Source organism: Crocodylus porosus, unplaced genomic scaffold, assembly GCF_001723895.1.
Source record: "Crocodylus porosus isolate Cpor-Errol unplaced genomic scaffold, CroPor_comp1, whole genome shotgun sequence".
In the NCBI taxonomy this organism is placed as follows: Eukaryota; Metazoa; Chordata; order Crocodylia; family Crocodylidae; genus Crocodylus; species Crocodylus porosus.
Window position 1 is genome coordinate 103374825 of NW_017728943.1, and position 27595 is coordinate 103402419.

Consider the following 27595-nt stretch of genomic DNA (forward strand, 5'->3'; position numbering starts at 1 on the left):
CGCCCGGCGCGCAGTCCCTCAAGGTGAGCGCGGGCCGAGGGGCGCGGGCGAGTCCGGAGTGCCGGCGGCAGCTGCGCAGGCCGGGCCCAGCCCCGCGGCCCAGCCCCTCCCCCACGGCCCCGGGGAGCCACCTCAGGACCAGCACCTTAGCTAGACTCTTGGCAGCCCCGGGTGAACTTGTAGTATCCGGCCACCCCTTTGCAAGAGATGATGATGATGATAATAATAACAATTGCCATTTTGGCCCCCCGCTCTCCCCCCTTTTTTCCAGATCCTGGGCGACCACCCTTTCTGCCCGTGTCTGTGTCCGGCTCTGTTTGTGAGCCAAGCCCAGGGCTTTAGAACAGGAGTCCGTGGTCAGGGCCAGCCCGTCCTATCCTGCAAAACCTGTGGCCGCAGGGACCCCCTGCATTCGGACACTTGGCACCCCTTATGCCGCCGGCTTTACATCTGGTCGCTTGTTGCCCTCCTGCCGCCGGCTTCACATTCGGCTGTGTGCTATCCCACCCCACCACCACTGGCTTCTTCAGCTGCTCCCCCCTCCTTCTGGTGCTGGCTTCTTTGTGGTGAGGGGCCCCAAAATATTGTTGGTCAGCCCTGTCCATGGTGGTTCAAGCATGGCTGTGGACTTATAGAGCACTTTGCTCCCCTCTTTTGTTGGGTCTTTCTCTTTCTCTCCCTCTCTTGGTCCTAGAATGGCTGGTGGGGCATGACAAAAAAGACTGGGCTGCAGGTGAGGTGGATCTGGACAGAGAAGGAAATGCTCTGGATTTCATGGAGGTGTGGAGTCACGTGTTTAGGAGATGAACCCCCCCCTCAAACAAGCCATCCTTTACAAGAAGGCTGGTCAGGCTCAGGTGTCTGTCCTGGAAAGCAAGGATTCCGGCAACAGCTGGGGAGGTTGCAGAGAATAATCAGCTGAGCAGGCCTCCAAGTGAGGTGCTGCAGTTAGGAGGTGACATAGACTTGCTCTAGTATTTTTCTGCAGTACAAAAAAAAAAAAATGGAGAGAGAGAGAGAAAACCAAGAGCTGACAGTTTCTAAGGGAGCTTCCAGTCTAAGGAGCGGGGCCTCCAGGGGCCTTCTAAAATGGTAGAGAACCACTGTGCTACGCTGACGGACCCTCTCCTACTCTTTCTGTTTCCCATGCGTGAATTTAGAGGCTGGGATCAAGTTGTTTTTCAATCCTTTTTAAAAAATTTTTTTTTAAATTAAGATATGCAGCCAAACTTATTTTTTTTTCCTCTGGTTAGGAAACCTCTGTTCCATTCCTCTCATTATTCATATGGAGGGTTTGTAAGTCTTCTCCCATTTTTAACCTTCCTCCTTAAATTAAGAACACCAGAACCAGTTGTGGTATTCCAGTGGCAGAGAGGTGGTATAATCACACTGCTTCATGCTATCTCTATAATAAATCCAAGAATCCTGTAGCATCTTGTAGCATCTCGCTTTGAGTTTGTGCTCAACTAGTTATTTTCCTGTGACCTTCCCTGCTGTCCTTGGAATTACTGCTTTCCAGGGCGGAGGCCTGAACCTTTCTTGTAAAGGTGGCTTTTTGCTCCTAAATTCATGACTTCAGACCTGGGTGAAATCCAGAACTTTTCATTCTCTATCCAGATCTGTGTCACCTGCAGCCAAATCTTTTTTTATGTTAGACAGGTGATTCTTGGAGTTGGTAAGAGAGTACTGTTAAAATAATTTCGGGATTAAAGATAATGAATTCAAGAGGTAAGTAAAGGTGTTCCTCCTTGGCAAGCCCTTGAGGAAAGTGCAGCTGTTTTGGGGGTAACACTACATCGAACTTTAGATTCAATCCAAAAATGGAAACTGTAGGTCTAAGATGATAGTTATTGGTCTTAGCATCTTTCCTGGCATCGTTTCAGGTATTGTTGGAATTGGTATGTTTGCTGATGGAGATGGGATAAAAATACTTCAGCAAAAATCACCAGAGTATTATGTCTGTGCGCTCATTATATCTGCTTCTTAATATGATGTGTGCATAGCCCCGTGGTTCTTTCAGCCTTCACTCTTAAGCCAAAGGCTTTCTCGTCTTCGTGCTTTCCATCTTTGAACTTTTATATTAGTGTCAAGGCTGAGTGAATATATCGTATTGATACTTGTTTCCATAGTTTTAGGGCAAGGGTAGACAACCCCCAGCATGGTTGCCAGAGCATGGTACGTGTGCCTCAGGGTGGACAACAGGGAAGGAGCTGCCACAACAGGGATCAGGCCCCTAGCAGCTCTCCCACTGCGCACTCCAGTATGCCAACATCTTACAAGTCAGGGTTGCGGTGTTTTTGGCACTCTGCTCATAAATGTTGCCGACCCCTGTTTTAGGGTATCATAATAAAATTATTAAGATGTGGAGTTTCATCCACTTCTTTTCTGCTTCCCTGTTCCCTTTCCCTTTAAAACTTTTTTTCTGTTTTAAAAAGGATGCCATCAACTGAAGATCTGTTAACTTAAAAAAAAATCTATTTTCTCTGCCAGTTGTTGTGCAGAGTGGTCTGCAGTTAAGTTTTGCCAGTGTAACTGGATTGGTGAGGAGTGGGTATGTAGGGAGGACTTATACACCAGAAAGATAGTAGTGCTGCTGTAAAATACCAGTGTTGCAGCCTTCAGAGTAAGGCAAGTATAGAGCATCTTAAAACCCTATCCTTCACTCCCTTGTGGCCCTGATAAAAACATGCCCTTAGGCAATCAGGAGCAGTTCTTATCTGTCACTTGGTGGCAGAAGCTACAACCATCAAGGTACTGAACGTCTGGACTAGGTCTGGCCTTTGGATTCTGTGTCAGTGGTCTAAAGGGGAGGTGGTGGGTCTTGGGCAGCCTCCACTTCCCTCCATACTCCTGCCCAGGTGTATGCATCAAAGGTCTTGGTGTGATGGTCACATGACTCCATATAAGCAGATTCATGTGACACCTTATTAGACCTCTTACATGTACACCATGATCCAGAGGATCAATGGTTGCCTGTTACTCCTACTACCAGTCTAGCTGTACTGGTAAACCCTTTAAATGGAGAAAAGCCCTGTCTTTCCCTATGTTATATGTGCTTTTGTTTTCTTTGACTCTGTATGAAAGACCTATACAAATGAAAGGGGGAAATGGGCTGTAGATGAAGATCCATCAAACAAAGTAAACATTAGATTAGATGACATATTTTTGCTATGATTACATGCATTCCATTTTATTTCTACCTTTGAATGTCTGCCCCTGAGATCTCACCACAGCCTATATTCTAAACAACATCTCTTCTTTTGCCATAAGATCTCTTGCAGTCTGACTGGCAAGAAGTGCTATTGATGTTATCATTTGTATTCTGTGATAGCTCTGTTTTGAAAAGCAGGTTCCTACTACCTGTATTTTTCCAGCTGCTTTGCATCAGTTTCTTTCTCTACATTCTCTTCCTGAAAGGCACTTACTCTGTAGTGCTATGTTCAGAGCTTTATATAAATTATTCATGGTTCCTTTTCTATGTCTAAGAAAGTGAGTTTTTCTGATACTTTAAGGGTGATTTTATATATATATATATATATATATATATATATACACACACACACACACACACACCATCATTTTGCTGCTGGTGCTATACTGTGTTCTTTGATTTATATCAGCCCCGAAGAAAGACTGGGCATCTCTGCATTGCCACCAGGAATCCTGAGAGGGATATTTATATATCTGGGGGAGTTAACCATACTCCCTGTTTTCTCTGTGCTTTTCATAGAGTGCTGTCTCTGCTGATGGAGCTGTGCCATTGAGTGCATGGGAGATGAGCAGAATCAAACCTTTGTCTAGTCCCCACTCTTTTCTCACCTGATTTAAAGGGTTGGTTGAGGACATTAGAGTGGCTTGGCTTTCCTTCTTGTACTTTTACCCATTAGGCAAGTAGCCAGCCAGTGCAGGAGAGCAAAGTGCTGTGCAAACTAGAGCAGTTTGACTTATAGACCGATTTGAAATAGTGTGGTAGTTCTAGGGGGTAAGTTTATTCTGACACAGAATGGCTGACCCCAGAGTTTATTGTATTATTCTTTAAAAGTGGTATTATAATATATTGAGTACCGGCTAGATTTTTCTTAATGCTTGTGCTCCATGTTTATTGCAGGATGACACAGAAGAAAATTCAAATGATGGCAGCCAGCCTTCAAAAAGACGACGTATGGGCTCAGGGGACAGTTCTCGAAGTTGTGAAACTTCCAGTCAAGATCTTGGGTAATATCGTTGTACTGAGGTTTTCAAACAGTGCTTCATTGCATCTTTCTATAATTTTAGCAAAGAATCAGTGTCTCTTTCTTTTCACGTGTTCAGACGTTTCTCTGACTTCAGTGACAGTAAATGAAATGAATTTGGGGCAACTTCCATGCTCTTTCAGTAAAGTTTTATTTGGTGTAAGTTTAACTGAAATATCCTGAATGTAATTGTGTCTGATTGTACATCTCAGATCTTAAAATATTTTAAATATATCTCAGTAAGAACTTTTGGAAGTCCATGCCAGCATTTTCTTGTTACCTTGTCACAACTAATACATACCTTGATTTTTGTGTCCCTTAATACTATGAGGAATGCTAGCTTTGTGAAAGAAAGCCTAATGAAGTGGAGTATGCTTCATAGTTTTGAGACAAGGTAGGAGGAGGCTGTTTTCTGAAAGGTAGATCTAACTCGTCATGGTTTTTTATTGACTTAAAAAGAAATGAGATCAAATTGTAGAAATAAGGCGTTCATAATGATTGCTTTGACTTAAGTACATCCATGTATAAAGCAAACAATTATATAACAAGTCTATTGTCTTTTATGCCCAGCTTTAGCTACTTCCCTGCTGAAAATCTGATAGAATACAAATGGCCACCGGATGAAACAGGAGAATATTATATGCTTCAGGAGCAAGTCAGCGAATACTTGGGCGTGACCTCCTTTAAACGAAAGTATCCAGGTATCCATTTTATAAAGTCTGTATAAAAGTATCTACCAGCCTGTCCAGGTTTGAATTGCTATTTTTTTAGAGTACAGTACAATTAAGAGGCAGGCAGGGTTCTTTGAGTAGATGTGGTACCTTGTATAAGACCAACTGAGTAGTTGGAAAAGGTTCTTAGCAAACTTTCTGGCACAATCACCCTTCTTCAGGCATAGGAAGCCTCTGCTGTTCTGAGACTCCCAAGGAATGAGAGACGGTAAAGGTGTGACAGGATGTCAGTGAGAATGTAAATAGTAGGCCTGTGCGAAGTGCCTAATACTCGCTTTGGATTCGGCCGATTCAGGGGACAGTGATTCAATTCAGTAACTTGAATTACTGTCCCAAATCCATTCTGCCAAATTGGCTGAATCTCTGAATCGAACAGACCCCATCCGCTGTGTACTCTTGCTGCCCCACTCGGCCCCAGGGCTCGTAAAAAAAAAAAAAAAAAAAAGCTGTGTACTCACTGACTTCTCCTGCAGGTGGGGGGGGTGATCCCCACTGTCCCGCGCCGTGTTGGGGGAGGTCTGCCACAAGCCCCCAGAGGCCCCCAACAGCTGATGCAGCATCCAGTGAGTGCAGGGCTTTTTTTTTAAGAGCTGGGATGCTAGGGCCAGGTGAGGCAGCCATGGGTGGTGGGGCTGGGAGAGTGGGCGGGGAATGAGGGCTGGTGGCAGAGCACCCCATACAGCACAGGGCAGTAGGGGGCAGCGAAGATCACCCCCCCCGCCTGGCAGTACCTGGTGAGTACAGAGCTTTTTTGTTTTGTTTTGTTTTTTTTTAAGCGTCGGGACATTGGGGCTGGGAGAGTGGACGGGGGTCAGGGGGCACTCAGAGGAGCTGGGGGAGCAGGCAGGGGATAGTGCCTGGTGGGGGTCCCCTCATGGTACCCTTTCCCGTTCTCCAGCCCCCCATTTGCCCCCACCCTGCCTCCTGCTTACCAGCATGGAGTCCGGGTCCCTGTGGTGGTGAGTGGGGACTGCCTGAATCTCCTTCGAATCTTTTTCCAAATTGGTTTGGAGGCTTCAGATCATTTTGCACCTTTTTATTGATCTCCCAATTCAATTTGGATTCGGAGATTCGGCCACTGAATCAGGCTGAATCGCTTTGAAATCGAATTGGCGACCAAAACTTCCCATAGTCCTAGTAAAGAGGTAGACATTAGGAAAACGGAAGTTTTGCTCATTCTCACTGATATCCTGTCACACTTCTAGCTTCTCTCCTTTCTTGGAATCTCAGAACAGCAGAGACTTCCTAAGCCTGACGAAGGGTGATTGGGCCAGAAAGCTTGCTAGGATCTTTTTTCCAACCACTCAGTTGGTATAATAAGATATTACATCTACTCAAAGAACCTTGCCTGCCTATGTCTTTAGACCAACACAGCTACAAATGAAAACCCAACAGCATACAATTAAGAGAACACTAAACCCAGTGTATTTTTTTCTCATTTTTTAGTCCCAGTAGTTTTGTTACCCATCTCATTTTCAGCTAAGGTTTTCATTTTGAAATATTGTAGAGGAGTCTGATTTCCGTTGATGGATGCTTAACTTATTTTGTTAAAGTCATCCCTGATTTTATTTTCTAGAATTGATTATAATTGTTACTTTTGATTTTACTCAGCCTAGGCCATGTGACTGGATTTAGTTTATCATTCTAGGACTCGGACAATAGTGCATTACAGTACATCCACACTAGAAAAACGTTAAAATAATCGGGGCGTGTAGCCTTTACTTAAGTACCAATTGATTTTAATTTGGTTCTCTCTCATCATAAACTGTTCTGGTCCTTGTATTAGAATTGGGGAAGAAAAATCCTTGTTAAAATTATTTTTGTCTTTTTTTATTAGTCAGTCACCTTTTTAATTCGAATTCATGGGAAAATTAATTATTAAAGCTGCCACTCTGTAAATGAACTGTTAACAGATTCATGTGTGCATTTGTGCACACAGGTGTCAGTCAAACTAATACACCATTAGATTACATCCTTGTATATATTACTGTTTTCAGACTACTTCTGTATAATTGTAGGTACAAAACTTATAATTGTATAATTGGTACACTATTAATTAAAACAGTGTATAAAATCTGAAAGAATCTGTAAAAAACAAAACAAAACAAAAAAACCCCTTATTTGATTTAGCTATAGAATACCTTTTATGATGCATCTGGAAGTGGATAACAATACACTTTGCTTGGTGTTTTGTCTCCTGGAGATTTAGAGAGACGAGATCTATCTCACAAGGAGAAACTCTACCTCAGAGAACTAAATGTCATCACAGAGACTCAGTGCACATTAGGTAAGAAAAAAGGCAGCATGTTTGAGTTGCATATGAAAGCAGACAAAGATAAAATGACTTGGTTGCCTTATGTTATAATTTATTTGTGCTTTAAAAATGGTAGAATCAAGTAGTTCTTGACTCAGCACCTAAGTTCTGAAATTAGAATTGGTTTCAATGATACTTTAAGAACATGTAATCATTTGAGCGTAAGACCTCAAATAGACTACTAGTCTTTGTTTTTGACCCATTCAAATTACTTCATTTATAAAGGAAGAAGTTATTTTGCCAACATCTGCCTTTCTTCTCCACATGGAGAAGAAACTCTCCTTAAGAAGTCCCAGGGCTTTAAATGGAGCTCTGTGCAGGCAAGAAGTTCTGCTGAGACAGATGAGCTTACAGGTTTGAGGTCCTAGAAAAAACAAACTAAAGCACTGAAACACCTTTGTAACAGCATAAAATCCATAACACTGTTTGCATTTGATCTTTTCTTTAAGAGTTTTCTTCTTCCCCTTCTAATGAAATGACACTAGTTTGACTTACTGATTAAAGAGTGTATTTCCTAATGGTTGTCTTTGATCCAAATCCACACAACCCTTTTGTTTTGCTTTATACAAAAAGCTGATTATTTTATAAACTTTGAAATTATTTCCCATATGTTTTATTTTTTGGAGGAGGGAGGGTTTAGGCATTTAATTGATATATATAACAGCATCTTAATCAGAATATCAGTAGGTGCTAATTTTGAACAGTGCTGACTTTTGTCTGTATTTTGTCTCTAAAATTGGGGGTTTTAGAGAGAGAACTTCCATTCATGTCAAAGGGAGATTTATAACCACATGCATCCCTTAGGCTTAATGATTGAAAATAAAAAGGATTTTGATTTGCATGAGAAACTTTTGAGAGAAGGATTGTTACATAATTGCAAACATCAGAGAGAAATATTCTGTGTATGTTCAGCTGTCAGCTTTATCTGGATACTGTTACAATATGCCAGGGCTGTCTGGCTGGTGGCCTGTAGGCTGTATGCAGCATGCAAGGGTTAACACCTGGCCCTCAGTAGCTGCTACTCTTTCAGTGCTCCAGCTGCTGCTGCCACCAGGGTCTCTGGGCTGCTTCTTCCTCCAGCTTTTTGCCCCCATGCCTGGGAGTAGGGTGTCACACTGCCCACATCATGGGGAGAGGGATCTAGATAGCTCACATGGCATGCAACCCAGAGGGCTGTGACCTCAGTGGGGTGCAGCCCCTGGTCTCAGAAGCTGGACAGACCTGCTATAGGCCAGAATCAAAACAATAAATGGTTCACAGCTAGTTTTGCCAGGTACTGTCATTAGAGTTTTTGTTTTCTTTAGGTTTAACAGCTTTGCGCAGTGATGAAGTAATTGACCTGATGATTAAAGAGTACCCTGGAAAACATGCTGAGTACTCTGTTATACTGCAAGAGAAAGAACGTCAGCGAATAACAGATCATTATAAAGAATACTCTGTAAGTCAGTGCTACTAGTTTAATCCTATAACCCAGCAGTTTTCAACTTTTTTTAAGGAGTGTACCCCTTCTGTGGGTGCCTCTTCTGGACTGTACCCTCTTCTAGCTGGGCAGTGGGAGTTGGGGAGTTGATAACGTCAGCACCCACCCCCCCACCCAGCTGGCTGTGGGAAGATCTGCAGGGGAGGGGAAAGGGCCACCGGGCGTGGGGCAGGGCTGGGACCTGGCAGGGATAGGGAGGGAGCCGAGCCAGACCCAGGATCAGGCCAGGGTCTGCTGTGCTCATCCTTTCCCCTGCACCCGGGGCCATTGCCCGGCGCTGGCACCCCCCGCACCAAAAAATATGTTGCCCCCGGCCCAGCTGCCTCCCCACCCCAGCACCGGCCCCTCACCATCTGGGGCCTCCAGCTAGGAGACAAAGTGGGACCAGTCTTGGCTGTGCCACCGGGCTGAAGGGGACAGAGCCCGTGGGACCCCTACCTCACCAGACCCTACACAGCCGGGGCAGGACGTGAGACAAATCAGCAGCTTATCCAGGAGGAGATAGTGGGAGCATGTGCCCCTGGATCAGTGTCGGGTAGGATGGGCTTCTGCTGTGGGCTGTGGCTGGGCCAGCACCAGGCTCTTCCTGGGCTGGGGGCGGGGTGTGCTGTGCTCCGGGTGGGTGGCAGTGGTGCCGGGGGTGGTGGTGTCAGGTGGGCTACAGTGAATCTTGGGGTGGCTGCAGCCCCCTGCCAGCACTGCTGCTGCCCTCCGCAGCGTAGTCCTCCCCCGTAACTGGGAAGAGTGGTGCAGCCCTGACCCCAGCCAGCAACAGGAGCCTGCTCTGCCCTGTGCAGATCCGAGGGCATGCTTACAAACAGCCAGATGCGAAGCTGGCAGTGTGGGGAGCTCACACGTTGCTGCCCTCATTGATACACTCCATGTTGCTGCCAGATGCTGCCTTCCCGTGCCGCTGGCTTCATGTGCAGCTGGCTGTCAGCACTCCGTGCCCCCTCTGGCATGTTATGGTGGTATGGGGAGCTCAAATGCAGTGGCTGCCCCTATTGCCATCTATACACTCGGAGCCACACATGGGGGGGGAGGGTGTGCTGACAGCCAGCTGCCACACGTGATGCTGGTAGCATGGAGAAGTGGGTATACTTGGGCATAAGAAAGCAACATTTGCACCCATCAGCAGCATGAAGTGATGGATGGTGGCAGCCCTGCCCCCCCGTGCTGTTGTTTCCCAAGTACCCTCACTTCTCTGCACTGCCAGCTTCCTATCCAGCTGGCCATCAGCACTCCCTACTTCCCCCTGGCCAGACGCACCACCACTTCCAAAGTACCACTGCTTCTCCATGCTGCCATTGCGTACCCCCCCGGGGCCTTCCCACGTACCCCCAGGGGTACGCATACCCCCGGTTGGCAACCCCTGCTATAACCCATTAAGCAAGGGACGATGTTTTTTTTGGGGGGGGGGTTGCAATTTATAATTTTATAGGTATGTTCTGTGAATTAATAAACTTGTTTTTATTGCAGCAAATGCAGCAGCAGAACACACAGAAAGTAGAAGCCAGTAAAGTTCCAGAATATATTAAGAAAGCTGCCAAGAAAGCTGCAGAGTTTAACAGCAATCTGAACCGGGAACGAATGGAAGAAAGAAGAGCCTATTTTGATTTACAGACACATGTAGGGTGACTTAAATTTATTGTCAATGACAATAGGCAGCTTGTTTGTTTTAGTAAAAATGTCAGTGTTTTTGGTAATGTTCTAATTCTTATCATCCTATTCACTTGTCTTTTTTAGAAAAAATGCCATATTTACCTGAACCGAAGAAGATCCTGAATTCAAGCCACTCCGCCCTCCCTCCCCCCCAATAGTTTGATTTTATACATGACAAATGTATATATGTGCTATAAATTTCCATGTATAGAGAGAGTCTCATTTTTGGTGGATTGTCTCAAACTTGTCCCCATCCAGATTGCTTTAAACTGCTGGCCCAGTGGGGAAAGCATGGTAGGAGGGGAAACAGTGTGGGGAATAGGCAGCTTGCTCTTGCCATCTGCCCCCCACATCCCCACATACACACTTCCACCTTTCCCCCTCCCCCACCAATCAAAACATCTCTGAAGAGACATTTTAATGTCAGTGTTATTTGGTTTAGAGATGAGGCATAAGTGACATAATAATAGAATGTAAAATAGCAAATAGAAGGTCAAGTTATTTATTGTTTCTATTACCATTCCTCCAAATACAAAAACTAGGGGACATCTAATGCAGTTAGAAGGCATCGCATTTAAAGCTGATAGATTTGGGGGTTTTTTTTTGACAAAATCGTTACCTTGTATAACTAACGGAGTGACAGTTTCCATGAAGCAATTTTACTTGTTGCTTGGTGAAAATAATGTCTACCAGGGATATTTGTCACAAGGTATTATTTAGATGTATTCTAAGAATGGTCACACATTTATATGAATACAAATATATTCCACATTTCTAGTGGAATGATACAAGTTTATATCAAGCTTGTATCAGAATGCAAGCCATTCTCTACTGTCTGTCACAGCTCAATAGCCTGAATACAGTTAAGCAGACATTTTTTTTCATAGGCAAATTTTTGCATAGTGAACCATTATGGAGATTTTAAGCTTTTCTGACATTGGTCTCTGTCAGAAGCAGAATAGTGGGTCACTGATCTGGTCTTGTTATGACTGTTGCTGTGCTTTTCTATTTGTTTCTCGTATATTAACCTAATGGCTTTGTATACAAGAGCGCTTTTAATGCTAGGTTTTCTTATCATCGTTACCATTCACCACCACACAGGAACAGCAAAATTTTGTTTTAAAGATGTCCCGCATAAAAACTAATTACATACCATTTGAGCTTCTAAGTAAAGTTATTTAAAATTGAATAGGAAGGAGTATTTTTTTTATTCTATCGCATTACACAGTCTTGGTGCTATACATAAGATTAGGGTTTTATATATACATCATACTTACTAGAAATTTATTATTTATATTTGATATAGAATTTCATTTTGTTAGTAAAGCTCTAAAATATTATATTCCATGAAGTGCTAGAAAGCATATGGGAAACTTAACTCGACTCCTGTAATATAATAAAAAGGAAGAGATTGTATGAGATGTGTAGAGAGAGAGAGAGGGATCTTATCCATATTTGAATATGGGAAAAAACACTATTTTAAGAGGAAAAAAAAGTGTGGAAAATAAAATTGTGTTGTATCAATGCAGATTATCCAGGTGCCTCAAGGAAAATACAAAATCTTACCTACAGAGAGAACAAAGGTTAGTCCCTATCCTGTGGCTCTCATACCAGGCCAGTTCCAGGAGTACTACAAAAGGTACTTTGAAAGTCTAAAAGTATGACAGTATAAAAGCTTGTGTTTTATATTACATTAATCTACTTGCTGTATATTCTACAAAAAAAAGGAATGTTTATTTTAAAATATCTGAACTGATTTTATGCTCATATGTTCTAGTCTGACAGCCCAGGGAACTAAAGTCTCCTGTTGACAAAACTAATAGAGCAGTGGGGACTGAAGTGCAAGCTGCTTCATACTGTGGTATCAGTGTACCTCAGTATTGTCTTGGAAGGACCAACTGAACATGTAAAAGGAGTAATTTACTCTCCATGTCCAATAAGTCCTTAGCATCTATCTGCTAGTCCACAGGCCAGATCCCACAATTGGATCTGGCCCATAGACAATGGAGCTTCAGTGGTGGGTCTGCTTTCCCCCACAGTGCTGCAGCAGGGAGGTAAAATGCTTTCTTAACTGATGATCAAAACTGTTATGTAAGTACAAAGTGATCTCCAAAATGTTGTGTTTTCACCAAAAAGGTCATGGCCATACCTAGGAATATCTATTCTGTATTGTCCAGATTATAAATCGACCCCAGATTTTCAGATTCAGTTTTAGGAAAAACAGCTCTTTACCCATACTTATGGTTTTATATTCAGAGGAGGTCCTTGAACTGCAGCTATCCTTACAAAAATCCCACAGGAGAATCTGAAGACACTGAAAACATCCCACATTGAAAACGCTCCTGATTTAGTAATTTTATTCCTTGCACAAAAATGCTAGCAGTACCCAAGTCAAGATTGCTGGGGGCTTTATTAAGGTTGATTCAACATGTAAGTTGTGCAATTTTTATGTTCTTTTGGACAGAAAAATAAAATGCAACGTATAAATGAAATAATATGGTATATTTCCCATTCGTCCTTTTTAATATACACTAAAATTAACCCTTACTTAAAATAACACAGCTACGGAGGCAGTATCTGAAGGTTCTAATTTTTTAAAAATGTTTGATGCATTGGAATGTACTAATTCTATGCCTGTAAATTTCATGTGCATTTAAAATGAAAGGATCATTTTGCTGAAACAAGTGCACAGCCATTTCTACACGATCTTCCTTCCAAACAAAAATAATTTGAAATATGCATGGAAGTATAGTCAGCCCCTCAGAAACTAGAAACTTCGAAGAAAAAAGATAAAGTAATCCCCCCATGTGCAGATAAATCTTAAATCTTTCTGTATGTTTTATAAAAGAATCCAAAATATTTGAAAATTCTCATCCTTAATTGTGGGGTGGGGGAGAGGAGGAGTGCAGCATTTATAGTATTGACAAATAAAAGATGTGTATTACATACCCTTTAAGCTATCCCAGGTCATAAGCAAACCATGCCAGCAACATACCAAAGTCTATATCAAGTTGAAACCAAACAGATGCTTTAAAAAAAAATCAGATATTCAGGAACCTGGCTATACAGTGGTCTGGTCTTTACTGTTTAAGTTTGGAACTTAATTGAAAAAATTATAAAGAAAATTGTACATGTGTCTGTACAGAGACCAGGTATTTATAAAATAAACTACATAGCCTCTTGGTTATAATAACCCAGCTTGTATTGAACCCTCTAAGAGCTGTTAGTAAACATGTTGGTATGGAATGTCTAAATTTGGCTTTTGGTATGATCCGTTAAGTGAGTTCTTAATTAATTGTCATGATCCTCACCTTCCAGTACAAATATAAGTGTAGTTGGTATATCTGTTTTAATCAAGTTTCTGTTCTATATTAATTTTGATTGGGGTGGGAAAATCATTCTAAGTTTTGTGAGGTGGAACAGAACACTGAATGAAATGCACACTTAATCTGTCTGCAGGAATAGAGCAGACAGTTGCTTCTACTCTTTCTTCTGTACTCATCTAGTCCTTGGTCTGTATCTGATCCCTTTGTCTTCAGTGGGATTCTGCATGGACAAAGGGCTTCAAGGTCTCAGATTCTGATGGAGAGCTGGAGATCTAGAAAGTTATTTCATTCTGTTCCATATGACAAACAGAACACAAAATTGAAACTCTGGTTTCTGAAACTCTGCTTCTATGTTAATCTTTCTCAGATAGTTGGAAAGACCTACCAATAGATTGCTTAGACAGCAAAAACTAAAACTTGATCCAGGTTCACTAAAGACAAATGAAAGACTACCACAGTCTTTAGAGGAATTTGTATTGGACCGTCATTCTTAGTATGTTAGGGAACATGCAGTTCATGGGACTGGTGGTAATTTTAAAAAAAATATAGCAACATGTTATCTGAAATAGGGTGACAGTTATGACAGAAGGATGAGGTGTTTGCAGAACTGTTTGTATTCCTGAGTGTGCATGCAACTTTGGTGATCGTACTATTCTTAAAGGCTTTGAATTTATGCAGATTTGAATTATTTTTTAACTTGCACTTTGCTTGTATTCCCTTTACAACAGTTAATTTAATTATTTTTGGCTTCAGATACTCCCCAGATGAACTTCGTTATTTGCCATTAAACACTGCCCTTTATGAACCACCCTTGGATCCAGAGCTGCCTGCATTGGACAGTGATGGAGATTCAGATGATGCAGAAGATGGTAGAGGTGATGACAAACGGAAAACTAAAGGCAATTCGGTGAGATAAACTGAAAGGTGTTCTTCAGGAAAAAAATACCATTCTCTGTCTTCCACTTTCGTCAGTTTCTGTAGTTGCTTCCCTGACATCTTTAACATCTCTTTCCAGTAGAATTTAGGGTTTTTTTTTTTTGCTTCCAGCTCACTCTGTTGTATCAAAATAAATCACATTTCATATTCCCACATTCATTTTATTGAATCATTGCTTATTGCCAGTTAAAAGAAATCTATATTACTTTTGGGTGATGTCGTTTTCTCAGCGTTTAAAGCAGGCTTACCACACACAAACTGAAATGTAGTTGAGCTCTCCTATTATTAAAGTGTCCATTTCTCTTGGCAGTCAACTTTCAGAAGCACATTTTTGTAATTCAGTGAGATCCCAGTGTAAAATCTATAATCCATTTAAAAATGGTGTAATTAGACATCTTTATATGTTGAGTAGCCAAAAGGCTGAGTATAGCCAAATACAAGAAAATTTTGTTTAAATATTCATAGTCATTTTTTTTTATATAACTAAAGGGGAAAAACACTTTTATTTAATTCAGGCTATGTGTTTCCAGTTCCTTTTTTCTGCTCTTGGTTCCTTCCTGCCATTAGGGGTATAGGAAAGGATATGGGACTGGTCAAATGCTCTCTCCCAGGGCACAGTACTGCATGCAGCCTTCAACCAGGAGGTAGTTCTGAAATTAGAAGGAGCAGGGAAAGTTAGAGACAAGGCACTTGTTGGTCTATATGTGCCCTGCTTATGGCTATATTCTTTATTGGGATTAGACTGTGATTAGTAAAATTCTTTCTTTATGAAGACAGGTATATCTTTTGGAGTAGGGTGGAATCTCTATCTTTAGGAAGACCTGGTTGCTCCTCCCATGTTAATCGGGTCCAAGGAGAGAGTTTTGCATGTTTGTGCCCTGCTTCTTTCCCAGGGTTTTGGGGTGCCTATCAGCTTCCCATCTCTAAACCGGCTGACAGTTTCAGGAAACTCTGTCATGGCTTTCATTTCCAAACAGTTTCAGCTGAGTTGTCTTATGTTACCTGCCCCTCTGAAAGAACTCAACAGTAGTCTTTAAAAAATGTGAGAGAAGATGCATCTCCTTCCCCTTCACTTTCTGTTCAGTATCTCCTACAAAACGTCCCTCAAAAAAACCCAAAAATAAAAATCACCCACCATGGGACATGTCATTTGCTATCATTATGTAGTTTGCTTTGCTTGTGTGCTGTATTCCTTCTGCCACCTTGTGTCTATCTTGTCTATTCAGATTGGAAGCTTTTCAGGGTATGTACTACCTACAACTGAGGTAAAATGGTGCCTATTACTATGGGGCTCCATTGTTGGTTTATTGCAAGCACTTCTGTTATAAAGTATGATTAGGAATATTTCTGTGCTGAAGCATTTGGTAGGCCATGAGCATGTTCCCAAAGAACTTAAAATGACATCCATATTGATCTCTTGGTCTTCTGCCCCCCACCCTAAACATCCTTTAATGGCGGCAGCATAAATTATGGTGCGTAGTTGTGTGTAGATATTCACAATTACAGTGTTGGATGTATTTAATGGCATTTCTCTGCAATCAAAAGTAAATATTCAGATTGCACCTCAAGAGAATATGCAATGAGGGTGGAAGAAAAATCTCATGGAAGACACAGTTTGGTACTGCATTTTTTAACAGGTAGACAGCACAATTTTTAGTTTTCTATTTTGTTATCTGCAAAAGACACCATAAAGGTGGAACAGTTAGCAAACTGGTAAAATTGTTTTGCTTTTGCCAAATTTTTAAATGAACATTTTTTTTTATAAAGAATAAATACTGTTGTACTCCCTGCTCTTACATCAGGTTCCTTTGGAGAATACAGGAGCCTTTCTGCTGGGAATACAAGGAGGAAGAACATTCTTTACTTAAATACCCTCCATGCTTTTATAGACAGTCTAGTCTTTTTTTTACCTAGTAGGTTTTATGGCTTAGAAAAGACTTGTGTGTCTATCCAAAAAAAAAAAAAAAGATATCATGGTATTTTTATTATAGGACAATTCATCTGGCAATGTATCTGAAGGGGATTGCGCCACTGACAACCAGGAGGATACTTTTCAGGGAAGACAAAAAACAAGAGACAAAAGTGCTACTCCAAGAAAAGATGGTTCCAAACGTTCTGTACTGTCCAAATCAGTTCCTGGGTACAAGGTAGAAGAAAAAAGCCCCTGATTCAGCTTCTTTACTGACCAGCCTCTCTCCCTAAAATATTTAACTTCTGCTTTTCAAAAATATGGAACTTCTGCTTGCTGTACTTCACTAGCTGCTCTCCTGTTGTGTGCTCCATCTGTTTGTTTCCTTACTTCCTTTTTGCTTTATTTTACTAGGGGCTCTTCTGTTACCCTGGCTACAGAGTGGCTTCTATTTTTGTGTCTTAGCTGATTTCTGAGCAACTATAGCACCAAAATCCATTGCTGTTGCCAAAAAAAACACCTTTAACATAGGAGTCTGATTTACTTGTCAGTGTAAAACTGGCATTAAGTATTAGCTATTATTCTTACTAGTATGTATTATGGCAGCAGACAGTGAAATCAGTGCTGTAAAGTGCAGCTATGTGGCTTAAATCTGTATTATAATATACTCAAACAGTCTTTCATCCTGAAGACTGACCAAGTGATAACTATGTATAGGTATTATTTCATATAGCAACAAACATTGGCCTTTTTTAGGGTGGAATGCAAAAACTAATTACAGTTTAAGTAACACTACACAACCACTTAGGACAGGATATGGAGAATATCAATTTGTCCAGTTATGTTAAGGGAAGAATTTTGATAGGTAGAATGCTTTATACAAGCTAAAGCTTAGCTAGAACTTGAGGCATGTTAGCACCTACAAAACAATGGCTGTCAAACCCAGGATATAATCCTCAGCATTAAAAATTTAACACTAGGATTTAAACTATATTAGGAGAAATTCAAAATTATATGCATGATTTAAATATGTTATGGACTTGCATATAGACAAATGATTTGAGGTGTAATTTAATATGTTTAAATAACATCTTGCCCATCCCTGTTTGTTTTTAACTGTTAGCAAACTGATTTCCAGGAGAGCAGGTTCAGGCCCCTGGTGACAAAATATGTACCAGCAAGGAGAGGTGTAGATCATCAACTAAGTGTTTACTGGGGGGGAAACTTAAGAAGCAAGGTTTTTTTCTGTGATAACAATATTATATAGTCTAGAAAATCTTGAAGCAGCAAAGGTAAGATGCTGGTAGTCTGAATTTTATATCCAGGATTGTTTGCTAACAACACAAATTTATCATTCTTTAATTAAAGTAACTTTACATTGTATTAAGAAGGTAGTCTCCAACACAGTTTGGACAGCTTCAATTAATTAGGAAAGATGTTGATTAAGCTGTTCTGTGATAAAATAAATGCATTTTCTGCATTTATAAAAACAAGCAAACTACAACTTTTTGTTTCCTCCTTTTAAGGATTTTACTAAGAATTATGGAAATTCTGGAGATTATAAGTGTTGTAGTAGACCTATATTTTTATATAAGTCATTTTGCTAGATAGTCATTGCAGATGCAAACTTCTGCCAGTATTTGTAAAAACATGAAATCCAAAGATGAAGCCTGAAGAAGTTTTAGCTTTGTTTAATATTACATTAGAGATTGTGTGCTACTGATTGACGGAAGACGGTGCTTCACTTGGGTATAAGGGCCATGACATACTGCCTGTTTGATTAGTTTATTCTATTTAGTGGCCTTGAATGTTTAGAGAGGACTGATAAAACAACTGTTACTAAGGTTCTGAACTCCTAAATGTAGAACTGTACATACAGATAAGCCAGTACTACAGTTTGAAAATGGACCCTAATGGCTATTACCTGCTAGTTAAAAACTACGAATTATGTTAATAATGGAACAATTAACGCGGCTAGCTTAAAAACTTACAACGCCAAAATATTTTTGTGATACATCGTCACAACTTCAGCATAACTTGTGTTACTGAAAAGTGATGCTTCATACTGATATCTTAGAGATGATGAATGTTGTGCATTGTTTTTTGTTGGGAGCGTTTAAATATTTCAATATACCCTATTTTATGAAGTAGCATAATTGATTTTTGAACATTCTTGTTAAAGAGTTTGTCTGGGAAACCCCCCCCCCCAAAAAACAGGTATTAATATACCAGAATGTGCCTAAATGTAAAGGCACTTAAATTTAAAAGCTATAAACTGCTCTTAAATGCCCCTTTGATGTTTTTGGTAATATTTTGATCTGTATCATTCATTAATTTTGTCCTTATTTCTGATAGTCATTAGGTTACATTTCAAGTAAAAGTGAAGGATAATGGCTGTGAAATCAACATGCAAATACATAGTTATAGTCAATACGGTAGAAGTATTACAGTGGAATTCCCAAGATTACCATTTTAAGCAGGAAAATTCATGTATTTTGTATTAAGCCAACTGTATTAAGCATCATTTTAAACTGAGAATGGTTACCATGTGGTTCACATTTCATATGTCACAAAGCCTTTGTGGCAGCAGTTAATTGTAGTAGCACGTCCTGCATTGCTCTTACAGGTTTCTGTTCTCAAAGTAGAAATATTTTTGTATAGTAAGCTGCAATGCATTGGGATACTAGGTTCCCCCAAACACTTCTGGTTTGTGTTCACTAAATATAAAAATGGGGAATGCCTTGTGTTGGGGCAGTAATGTTTCATAAAAAATCTCATGCTTATTTGACTTGTTGGAGTACATGACTTGAGACTGAGCTGCGGTGCAGAAATTAACATTACAGCAAAAATGATTTGGAAAGCAAAATGTAGAAAATAGTAACATGGAATATCATGATTTCCTGTTAGGTGTAGACTTTTTTCAGTATTCCCCAAATACCATTTAATTTCTTTAAGATGGTAGACTAACTTAAATTGCTTTGAAATGTGAATAGCTCTGTTTAGTTTTTGTTTGTTTTCACCTTTTATAAGAGAGTGCTTTCATGTGGAGCGCTGTCTGAGTTTTTAATATATTGTGATTTCTTCACTCTTTCTAGTGAACACAAGTTAATGGAATGGGAATAGAGAGAAATATTAATAATAAATACACTTATGTCAGCTTTTAATTTTAGGATTATATGTATTGGAGTATTAACTGCACATACACTAACACAGGTACAATAACCCAAAGTTAGTTCACTTTAGTTTTGGTGGAGTGAGAGGGAGTTTGCTGCTGTATATTATGGCAGCAGAATATGAATTCATAACAGAATTAGAATTTGGATTAGAGAAGTGCACTTGCTATTTTAGAGCAGCTTGTTTTTTTTTCTTAGATATGGGTAAAAAATACAACAAAAACCTTACTCTTAGAATGTAGCAGTACACAAGAGGGTAAACACTGCGAAACTGATAAGGTTTAAGCATGTGCTACTATCCTTTTGTTGGGAAGAGCAGGGTATAAAAGGTATACATGTAGGACATGTAGAATAGTTAACAGTAAAGATTTTATATGTATGTTTTCACTTCCATGATATTTATTATTCTGTAGAGACATTTGTGAATGTTAGACTTCTCTTATCATTTTATTATATTTATGTATAAAACAGGTTGACTATGCTTTTTTAAAATAAATAAGCAAAAAAAGTCTTTATGAATGCCTCTGTCATCTTTTGAAAAGGAAGTTACTCTTTAAACACCTGTTGTGCTTTGTTTTTTGTTTTTAAATCTTCAGGCCAAACAAGTTAAAGGAGGCTCCAGCCACATTTTAAGATCTAAACGAGATTTAATAAATTTAAAAGAGTTCTGGCAAATTAAGATCGGTGAAATATATTGTATTGGCAAGCGTTAGAAAAGTGATGGCTGATAAAGTAAATGTATTCAGAAGATATTGTCCCTTTTTGAATAAGGCCTGTTGAGTGCTTTTCCCTTTTCAATAGTTGTGTTTTCTACTTCCATTGTTATTACTACCATCTTAGCTTGAAAAACACTACCTCTTTCTATTTGGCAACTTTTTCTCTTTATGAAACAAGTCCTGTTAAAAGTCTCTCTTTCCTCAATTCAGAAACACACAGACTTTAAAAATATCCAGCACTTATAGATATAAGACCAACAAGTGATATCAATTCAAACTTATTTCTCACTAATTAAAGTGTGCATTAAACTGCAGCTGGTCATAGTGGACACAACAACTTAGTGCGTCCTTGATAGTTTTGATGACTTATTACTGCTTTTCAACAAGGTTAAAATTAGTGTTTGGTCACAAACTTGTAACACAGTCCTGGTAATCTCCTAGGATTCAACCCCTTAGAATTGCTCTCTGGCTTTCAAATAGATCTGATGGATACAACCAGGCACTTCCTTTCTCACCTCATCTTAAGTGTAAAATTGTAGTTATAGGTACGTATAAGTGTTCTCCATAGCAACTACAACTATAACTTTGCTTATAGGATGTGGAAAAAAGAAACAAAGAGCCTGATTAACACAGCATGCATCTAACTTGTCAAAAACTTCAGAATTTAAAGCTATACAAATTAAGTGTGTGAAGTTCTTTTTGACAATTTAGTGTTAAGCTGCCGTGCACATGGATTAAGTATAAATTTTGCATTTTTAAAGGATATTTGTTTCTCCGTACATATGGAATCTTATGAATTTGAAGACAGATACTATCTTTCATTCCTTCAACACTTCAATGATTTTTTTCTTAAAATATCATCAATGATCTATTGCATTTATTTACATTCACTATTAAATGAAAAGTTAGCTGATATTTTATAGAAGAAAACTTGCCTACGCTCTTGTTCTGCTTAGTTGCAAAATGATTTTACATATAGCTTATGGCACATCTGCTTTAAAACTAGTGTTATGCCTCTAAGATTTTAAAATAACCACTTTATGTTTTAAGATTTCCTTCAATCACATCAAACAGAAAGCTCATTTATTTGCAAGAGTTAAGAAGATGCATTACATTTCCTGTTAAATCCATTAAAAGTTCTTCTGGCAACAATTTATAGCCCTCTTCTACCCTTCCAGCCAAAGGTCATTCCAAATGCTATATGTGGAATTTGTCTGAAGGGTAAGGAGTCCAACAAGAAAGGAAAGACTGAAGCACTTATTCACTGCTCCCAATGCAACAATAGTGGTAAGTATCTATGTATGCTATAATGGGATATTAAGGGGTTTTACTTGACAAATCTTAGTAGAAATATTTTATATACTGTATTTGCATACAAACAATTGTCACCTTAAGAGTGATTTTCCTTAGTTTCCTTCAAATTATACTTAATACAGCATACTAGCACATATTGCACCTGAGTCTCTTAGGTGAGCTAACTTAATATTATGAAGTAGTGAATACAGTAGATTATACTAATTATTTTAGAATTGTATAAAAATACTAGTAATAATATTGATTTTAATTTAGGCCACCCTTCTTGCCTTGATATGACTCCGGAGCTTGTTGCCATGATTAAGACTTACCCTTGGCAATGTATGGAGTGTAAAACATGCATTATATGTGGACAGCCTCATCATGAAGAAGAAATGATGTTCTGTGATGTATGTGACCGCGGTTATCACACCTTTTGTGTGGGGCTTGGTGCTATTCCTTCAGGTAATGAAGAAAAACTAGTCTCTCTCCTTAAGTGCTGGGGCTTCCCTCTAAGGGTTGGGGGCGTAGGGTAGATTAAAATGAGCATTATGTCAATGCCTAGTGTAATAGACATTCACTCCAAAGACATAACAGGTTTTTGTGGGGGGTGGAAGGGTTCTTTTTTATTTTTAAAAATTATTTATATATGTAATCTACATGAAACTTAGAAATTAACCTCAAGAAACAGAGGCAGAAGCATGTTGTTCACCTTAAAAGTATCTTTGCTTGGGCCTAATTTGCATACTTGCAGAACAGCTTTTCACAACTGAACTTTTCCAGCCAGGAGACCCACAACATCCTTTAGCTGTCCTGACCAATATGAAGTTTTGCTTCTACCTGGGAGAAATTTTACAATCGTTGACTTTTCCTTTGCCTAAAGAAAGGTGTTTGAGCCCAAAAGCTTGCAAGTAATAAAAAAAAAAAAAATTGCAACTATCTAGTTGGTTTAAAAAAAGATACCACCTCTTTCTCAAGAGTTTTGGATGCCTTTGCCTCCAGACCAACATGGCTACAACCTATATACTCAAGAAACAGTATTTCTAGTTTCAGAATTTTATAAGAAATAAAACTGCTTCTCTCAGGGCTACACTTTTTTCAGGATATTGAAAATAGCTATTTCTTAAAAGAAAAAAAAGCCCACGTAAACTGTGTTCCTGCATATTGCTGGACCACCTTTAGCACTGTTTCAAAAGCTTAATAGGAACATAAATACTTTATTAAAAAGGAAAAGGAAAAAAAAGTTTGCATGGTCCTTGTAATGCATATGAATACTGTGACTTCCTCCACTCCCCCCAGCTTCTTTTTTTTTTAACATCACGTTATAGAGCTGAGACAGGATGTGTGCCATAAAGTGCATGCAGTAATTCACACCTCCTTTAAATGAGTACAAAAAATAGTGCCATTCCTGTTAGGTAGTATTTCACCCATTTTATGCATATGGTGACATAACACAAGGCAGTGGTGAAATCACAGCTAAAGAACTAAACAATTGGAAGTACTCTCAGAATCTAATACTAAATACACAATCTAATTCTAAATAAATGATGCCAAATTTTAGGTTCATTAATAGTTAGCAGCTTTAAGTTCCGCAGTGCTGGCCCTCCCTGTATCTACAGTACTTTGAGTCCTAAAAATGTTTTCTTGCAGTTAATTAATTACCAGCTACTTTCAATGCTGCTGTATACTTCCAGATACCTTATGCGAGTAATTTAACTTCAGACTTGTCCCACAGCAGCGCTGTATGTTACACATACTAAACACAGTGCGTAAGTACCTGATACTGCTCTATAGCTACTAAGACAGTTATGCTGTGATTAAACACCACTTATACTACTACCCTCTAGTAGTATTGAAGCTTCTACTGGCCTTTACATGAATTAATGTATTAATACTTTGATTGCTTAAGAGACTCTCTTTAAAAGAAAAAGGTTAACTGGTTTTTATTTTGAATGGAACCAGAAGAGTGCAAAAAGTATTCAAGCACCTTGTAACAGTGAATAGGTGTCATAGGAGCCATAAAACATTTTCTACTATAACTAATGACAACTTTGCTTTCTTAGGTCGCTGGATTTGTGACTGTTGTCAAAAAGACACCCCAGTACCCAGGAGAGGAGGAAGAAGGGGGAAAAACAGCAAAGAGGGATAAAAAAAAAAGTTTGCCTTCCAATACTGTTAACTGTATACATTAAAGCAATACATTTGGTGCTATTTAACCAGCCACTCTGTAAAAGGAACAATACCACTTTTTAAAAATGAAATAAAAGTTTAATTTTGACTATATAACAATTCTTTAATAGTAAGGTTATTGGCAATGTTCTGTCATAGCTGTTTAAAAGGAAACCTCACATTTCCATTGAAAATGGAACACTTTCAAGGAAAGTCTGAGTAATTGCATAATCTACTGTATAAACAAGCTTATAGCAACACTTAACAGATTCTGAAGAAGTTCTGAATAGCAGTAACTTCTACCTAAAGAGAATGCTATACAGCACTTAAGCTATTTGTACAGCAATCAATTTTATTCCAATAAAGCAAAACAAGTAAAACTTAAAAGATCAAAAAAGACCATTCAGATAAAAAAATACTATTCAGATTACTGTTTGATATTCAATTGTCCTCTAACTAAAAAAAACACCAAAACATGATTTCAAAGTTAAGACTATCTTGAAGTCTTTTAGTGCATTGTAGGAAAAAGCCAGTCTGCTTTAGGAGCATTAAGTCCCAGCTGGAAAAAACAGTTGTTCCAGTTGTTCACTCCCCCAGGAGTCAGTGAATGGTTAAGCCAGAGATGTACTAATGACCATATAGAGTGAGACTATGGAAGTGGCAATACGTTCATGGTTAGTAAACACTCCTGAAAGGGTTCCTCTCTGTGTAGACCCCTTTCCAAGCTTATGCTACAAATACAGGCTCAATTGTTTTTAGATGACAATGCCATTTACATACAACACAGAAAAACAGTTGAAGTGCTGCTTCCATCGTACTCCTTCACTGGAATATAAAAGTCAAGCTCCCTACACTAGAGGAAGGAAAGGATGAACATGAACTTTATTCAGGTCAGGATTCTCCAGAGCAGTTAATTTTAGGATCCTTAGTTTAAATACTCATTCTGATGCTGATGCTGTGAAGCAGTCTGCTGAAGTGTTAATCAAATCACCTGCCACCTGAAAAAGTCAGACTCTTCAAAAGCTGGTTCAGACTGGGCACCCCAAAAAACTCTAGTCACTTCTGAAAATCTTGATCTGCTACTTCACCTGGTTTGTTACACTCCTTCCAAGTTCCAACTTTTAAAGTGCCATTGCTCAAAGATTTGTTCACAGTGCAGACAGATTGGAAAATTAGTTCTTTATTTTAAATTGGGAGGGGATGTTAGAACTGCAGCTTCTCAAATTTTACAACTTTTCTTCATATAAAATAGTAATTTTAATAGAAAATACATTGAATTATCAAAGTCCATTTTTTTCTTAAGCACCTATTCAAAGTAATGGAGAATTTTTATGACGCTCCCTTTGTACATTCATTGTTCAACCCTGATCTATAAAGAAAACTATGAATACTGTGCTTGCTGTTCATTTTATGTATGGTAGGATTTACGATAGAAAGTTAGATATGGCTTTTCTTTTCCCCTCTCCAGCATAGAAAGGTTAACCCAAATACCTTTTCAGGAAACTTTACAAAAAGAAGTACCAATGCTCACAGCAAATTATTCATGTTCAATTTCACAGGTTGTAAGTGCACTAGTCCAGTGTGTATGTCCAGTTGGTTATTTTAAAAAAGAATTTCAAGTATTAGCTTCAAGATTCCAATAAATATAGTCCAAAAAACAGATTCTTCGTCCTGAGTTTCATCCTCTGCTGAATGCGACTGTTTCTGGCTTGCCTCCATCTCCTCTGGGTTGTAGGAAGCCTCACCAAACGGATATTGTACAACTGTTCGATCATAATATACTTTCATTTCAAACTCACTCTCCTGATGAGAGGGGTGACCATAAATTCCTATTCCCACTGGGCGATGGAAGTGTGCTGGTATGTGAACAACATCTTGGCCACAAGTTACAGATTGTAACTCATACTCGTCAAAGCTGGGGTGAAGAGTCATATCAGATACATACAAATCTGCATCACCTTTTAAACTCTGCATCTGAAGCACTATCTTCCCCTCATGATTCAGTCTCAAGTAACTGTAATTTCCAGCTCCAATCTGCCCTTGAACGACATGAAGAAGAATCCATTCTGCAGGAACATCTTCATCCTCAAAACTATTTACCATAAGCAACGCCTGAGCTGCTAGAAGCATTACCAGCATTCTCATCCAATGTGCTGCCATAACTCCAAAGTTTGACATTAAACAAATTTTCACATCGTGTGTAAATATCCTGTTAACACAAAACATAATAATTCAGGTTCAGGATGTTCTAATTGTAGAAAAAGATCAGACCATTTTCCTGAAAAATAACCTCATTTCAAAATATCAGTCCAAGTAAAACTTAAGTGAAGTGTCTCTTACTGATGTTATTCAGAATTATTACCAGTGGAAGGGCATTGTGAAATTTGTATATTGCTATTAAGTTTGTGAAAAGTTAACTGCATGACTTTAAATGAGCATGTTCTCTAACAGATCAGCGACATCATAATGCCCACTTAACTGGGAGGAGGTTAAGTGAGGAGTAGAATACCTGTACATTACTTCAATTCCAAGGCGTTTTTCATAGCATGTGTACGGTAGCTGGATTCTATTACTGCCCTGTAGAGTACTGCACCACAAAATGCATGACTGCAAACAGGCATACATTTCAAGTGTAATTACTCTTGACTAATTTTCTGGTCTGAAAAAGAGCTGATCCTCTCTGCAGTTTCCAATACCCTAGCTACAGACAGACATTTTAATGTGTCAGCCTAGCCGTAATAGCAATGAATTTCTGGTCCGATCTAGAGACTTTTCATCCTGTTCTACAAGTGTGACAAGTTAGTTTCTGAATCCCAGTGCACAGTACACATTGCATTATGGTAACACCCTAAGGCTCCTTGCCACGTATTACACAATTCACTAGGCAATCATGCAATACATTTAGCCCCATGGGCAAAGTAAGATCTAGGGGGGGTCACAAAATGAAACTAGGAGGGAAAGTTCAAAACAAACAAAAGGAAGTGTGAAATTAAAGTGTGGTATTCATTACCAGATGTGCTGGAAGCTGACAGTTTAGTCCGATTCAAAAGAGGCCTGGACCAATTATTGGAGGAAAGGGTAGGTAGAGAGTACAGGGATTAGGGACGCACTGAATCAACTTCTGGACCCAAGTGCTAGAGGCTGCAAGCCAGAGAGGGACAGTACAAAAAGATAACCCTGGTCAGATCCATTCACTCATCTTTTCTGCGTCCACTCTCGCCCCTGTGTAGCACAGGCCTATTGGACAAATATAAGGCAAATAGGGCAAAAGTTAACACCCTCCCTCTCCCATTAACAGAGGTGGCTACTGGATATGTGCCAAGTGAACAGAAAGCTGTAAAGGACAAAACAGGGAGGATGGCAGGTTAAGATGACTGCAGGAGTGGGGCACCAAGCACAGCACCTGCAAATCAGTCTGAAGTGTCAGCAGACGCTGCCCAGAGGCCGACAAAGGGCAGGGGCGCAGACCTGCAGTCCCTGGCACCCTCTCGCTCAGGCTTGGCTCAGGCCAGGAGGAGGCTGCATGGGACGTCCTGGGACAAGCCAAGACCAGACGCAGCTGTGGTCTGACCCGGGACATAGCAGCTCTTCGTTTTCAGACGGCTGCACGAGCACAGCAACAAGGACACCACGAAAACGCCCACCCACCTCCCT

At 39.6% G+C, this 27595-nt stretch overlaps 2 protein-coding genes across 3 annotated transcripts in view; one reads left to right on the forward strand and one right to left on the reverse strand.

Moving 5' to 3' along the window:
- Positions 1-6: 6 nt before the first annotated feature.
- PHF10 (PHD finger protein 10) lies at positions 7-24061 on the forward strand. The gene is made up of 12 exons (XM_019549914.1): positions 7-23; positions 4109-4215; positions 4803-4933; positions 7167-7250; positions 8582-8715; positions 10237-10386; positions 11949-12058; positions 14499-14652; positions 16673-16828; positions 21658-21766; positions 22049-22237; positions 23836-24061. Exons 2-12 carry the CDS (start codon positions 4163-4165, stop codon positions 23919-23921), a joined length of 1356 nt encoding a protein of 451 aa, XP_019405459.1. The 5' UTR covers positions 7-23; positions 4109-4162; the 3' UTR covers positions 23922-24061.
- A 1040-nt stretch (positions 24062-25101) lies between these two features.
- CUNH6orf120 (chromosome unknown C6orf120 homolog) overlaps positions 25102-27595 on the reverse strand; it is a 2757-nt gene continuing 263 nt past the window's right edge. Inside the window, exons 1-2 of one of the 2 annotated variants that reach the window (XM_019549915.1) lie at positions 26451-26945; positions 25102-26150 (exon numbers count right to left, since the gene is read on the reverse strand). In XM_019549915.1, the coding sequence (XP_019405460.1) occupies positions 25544-26150; positions 26451-26566 (723 nt within the window). In that variant the 5' untranslated portion in view covers positions 26567-26945 and the 3' untranslated portion in view covers positions 25102-25543. Of the gene's footprint in view, positions 26151-26450; positions 26946-27595 lie in introns of those variants that run through there. The other variant, XM_019549916.1, reaches the window with a different exon arrangement.

Coding starts and splice junctions, on each gene's coding strand:
- PHF10 (XM_019549914.1), top strand. CDS start 4,163: ATGGGCTCAGGGGACAGTTCTCGAAGTTGTGAAACTTCCAGTCAAGAT. Junction 4,216..4,802: donor ACTTCCAGTCAAGATCTTGG/GTAATATCGTTG, acceptor TTTTATGCCCAG/CTTTAGCTACTTCCCTGCTG. Junction 8,716..10,236: donor ATCATTATAAAGAATACTCT/GTAAGTCAGTGC, acceptor TTTTTATTGCAG/CAAATGCAGCAGCAGAACAC.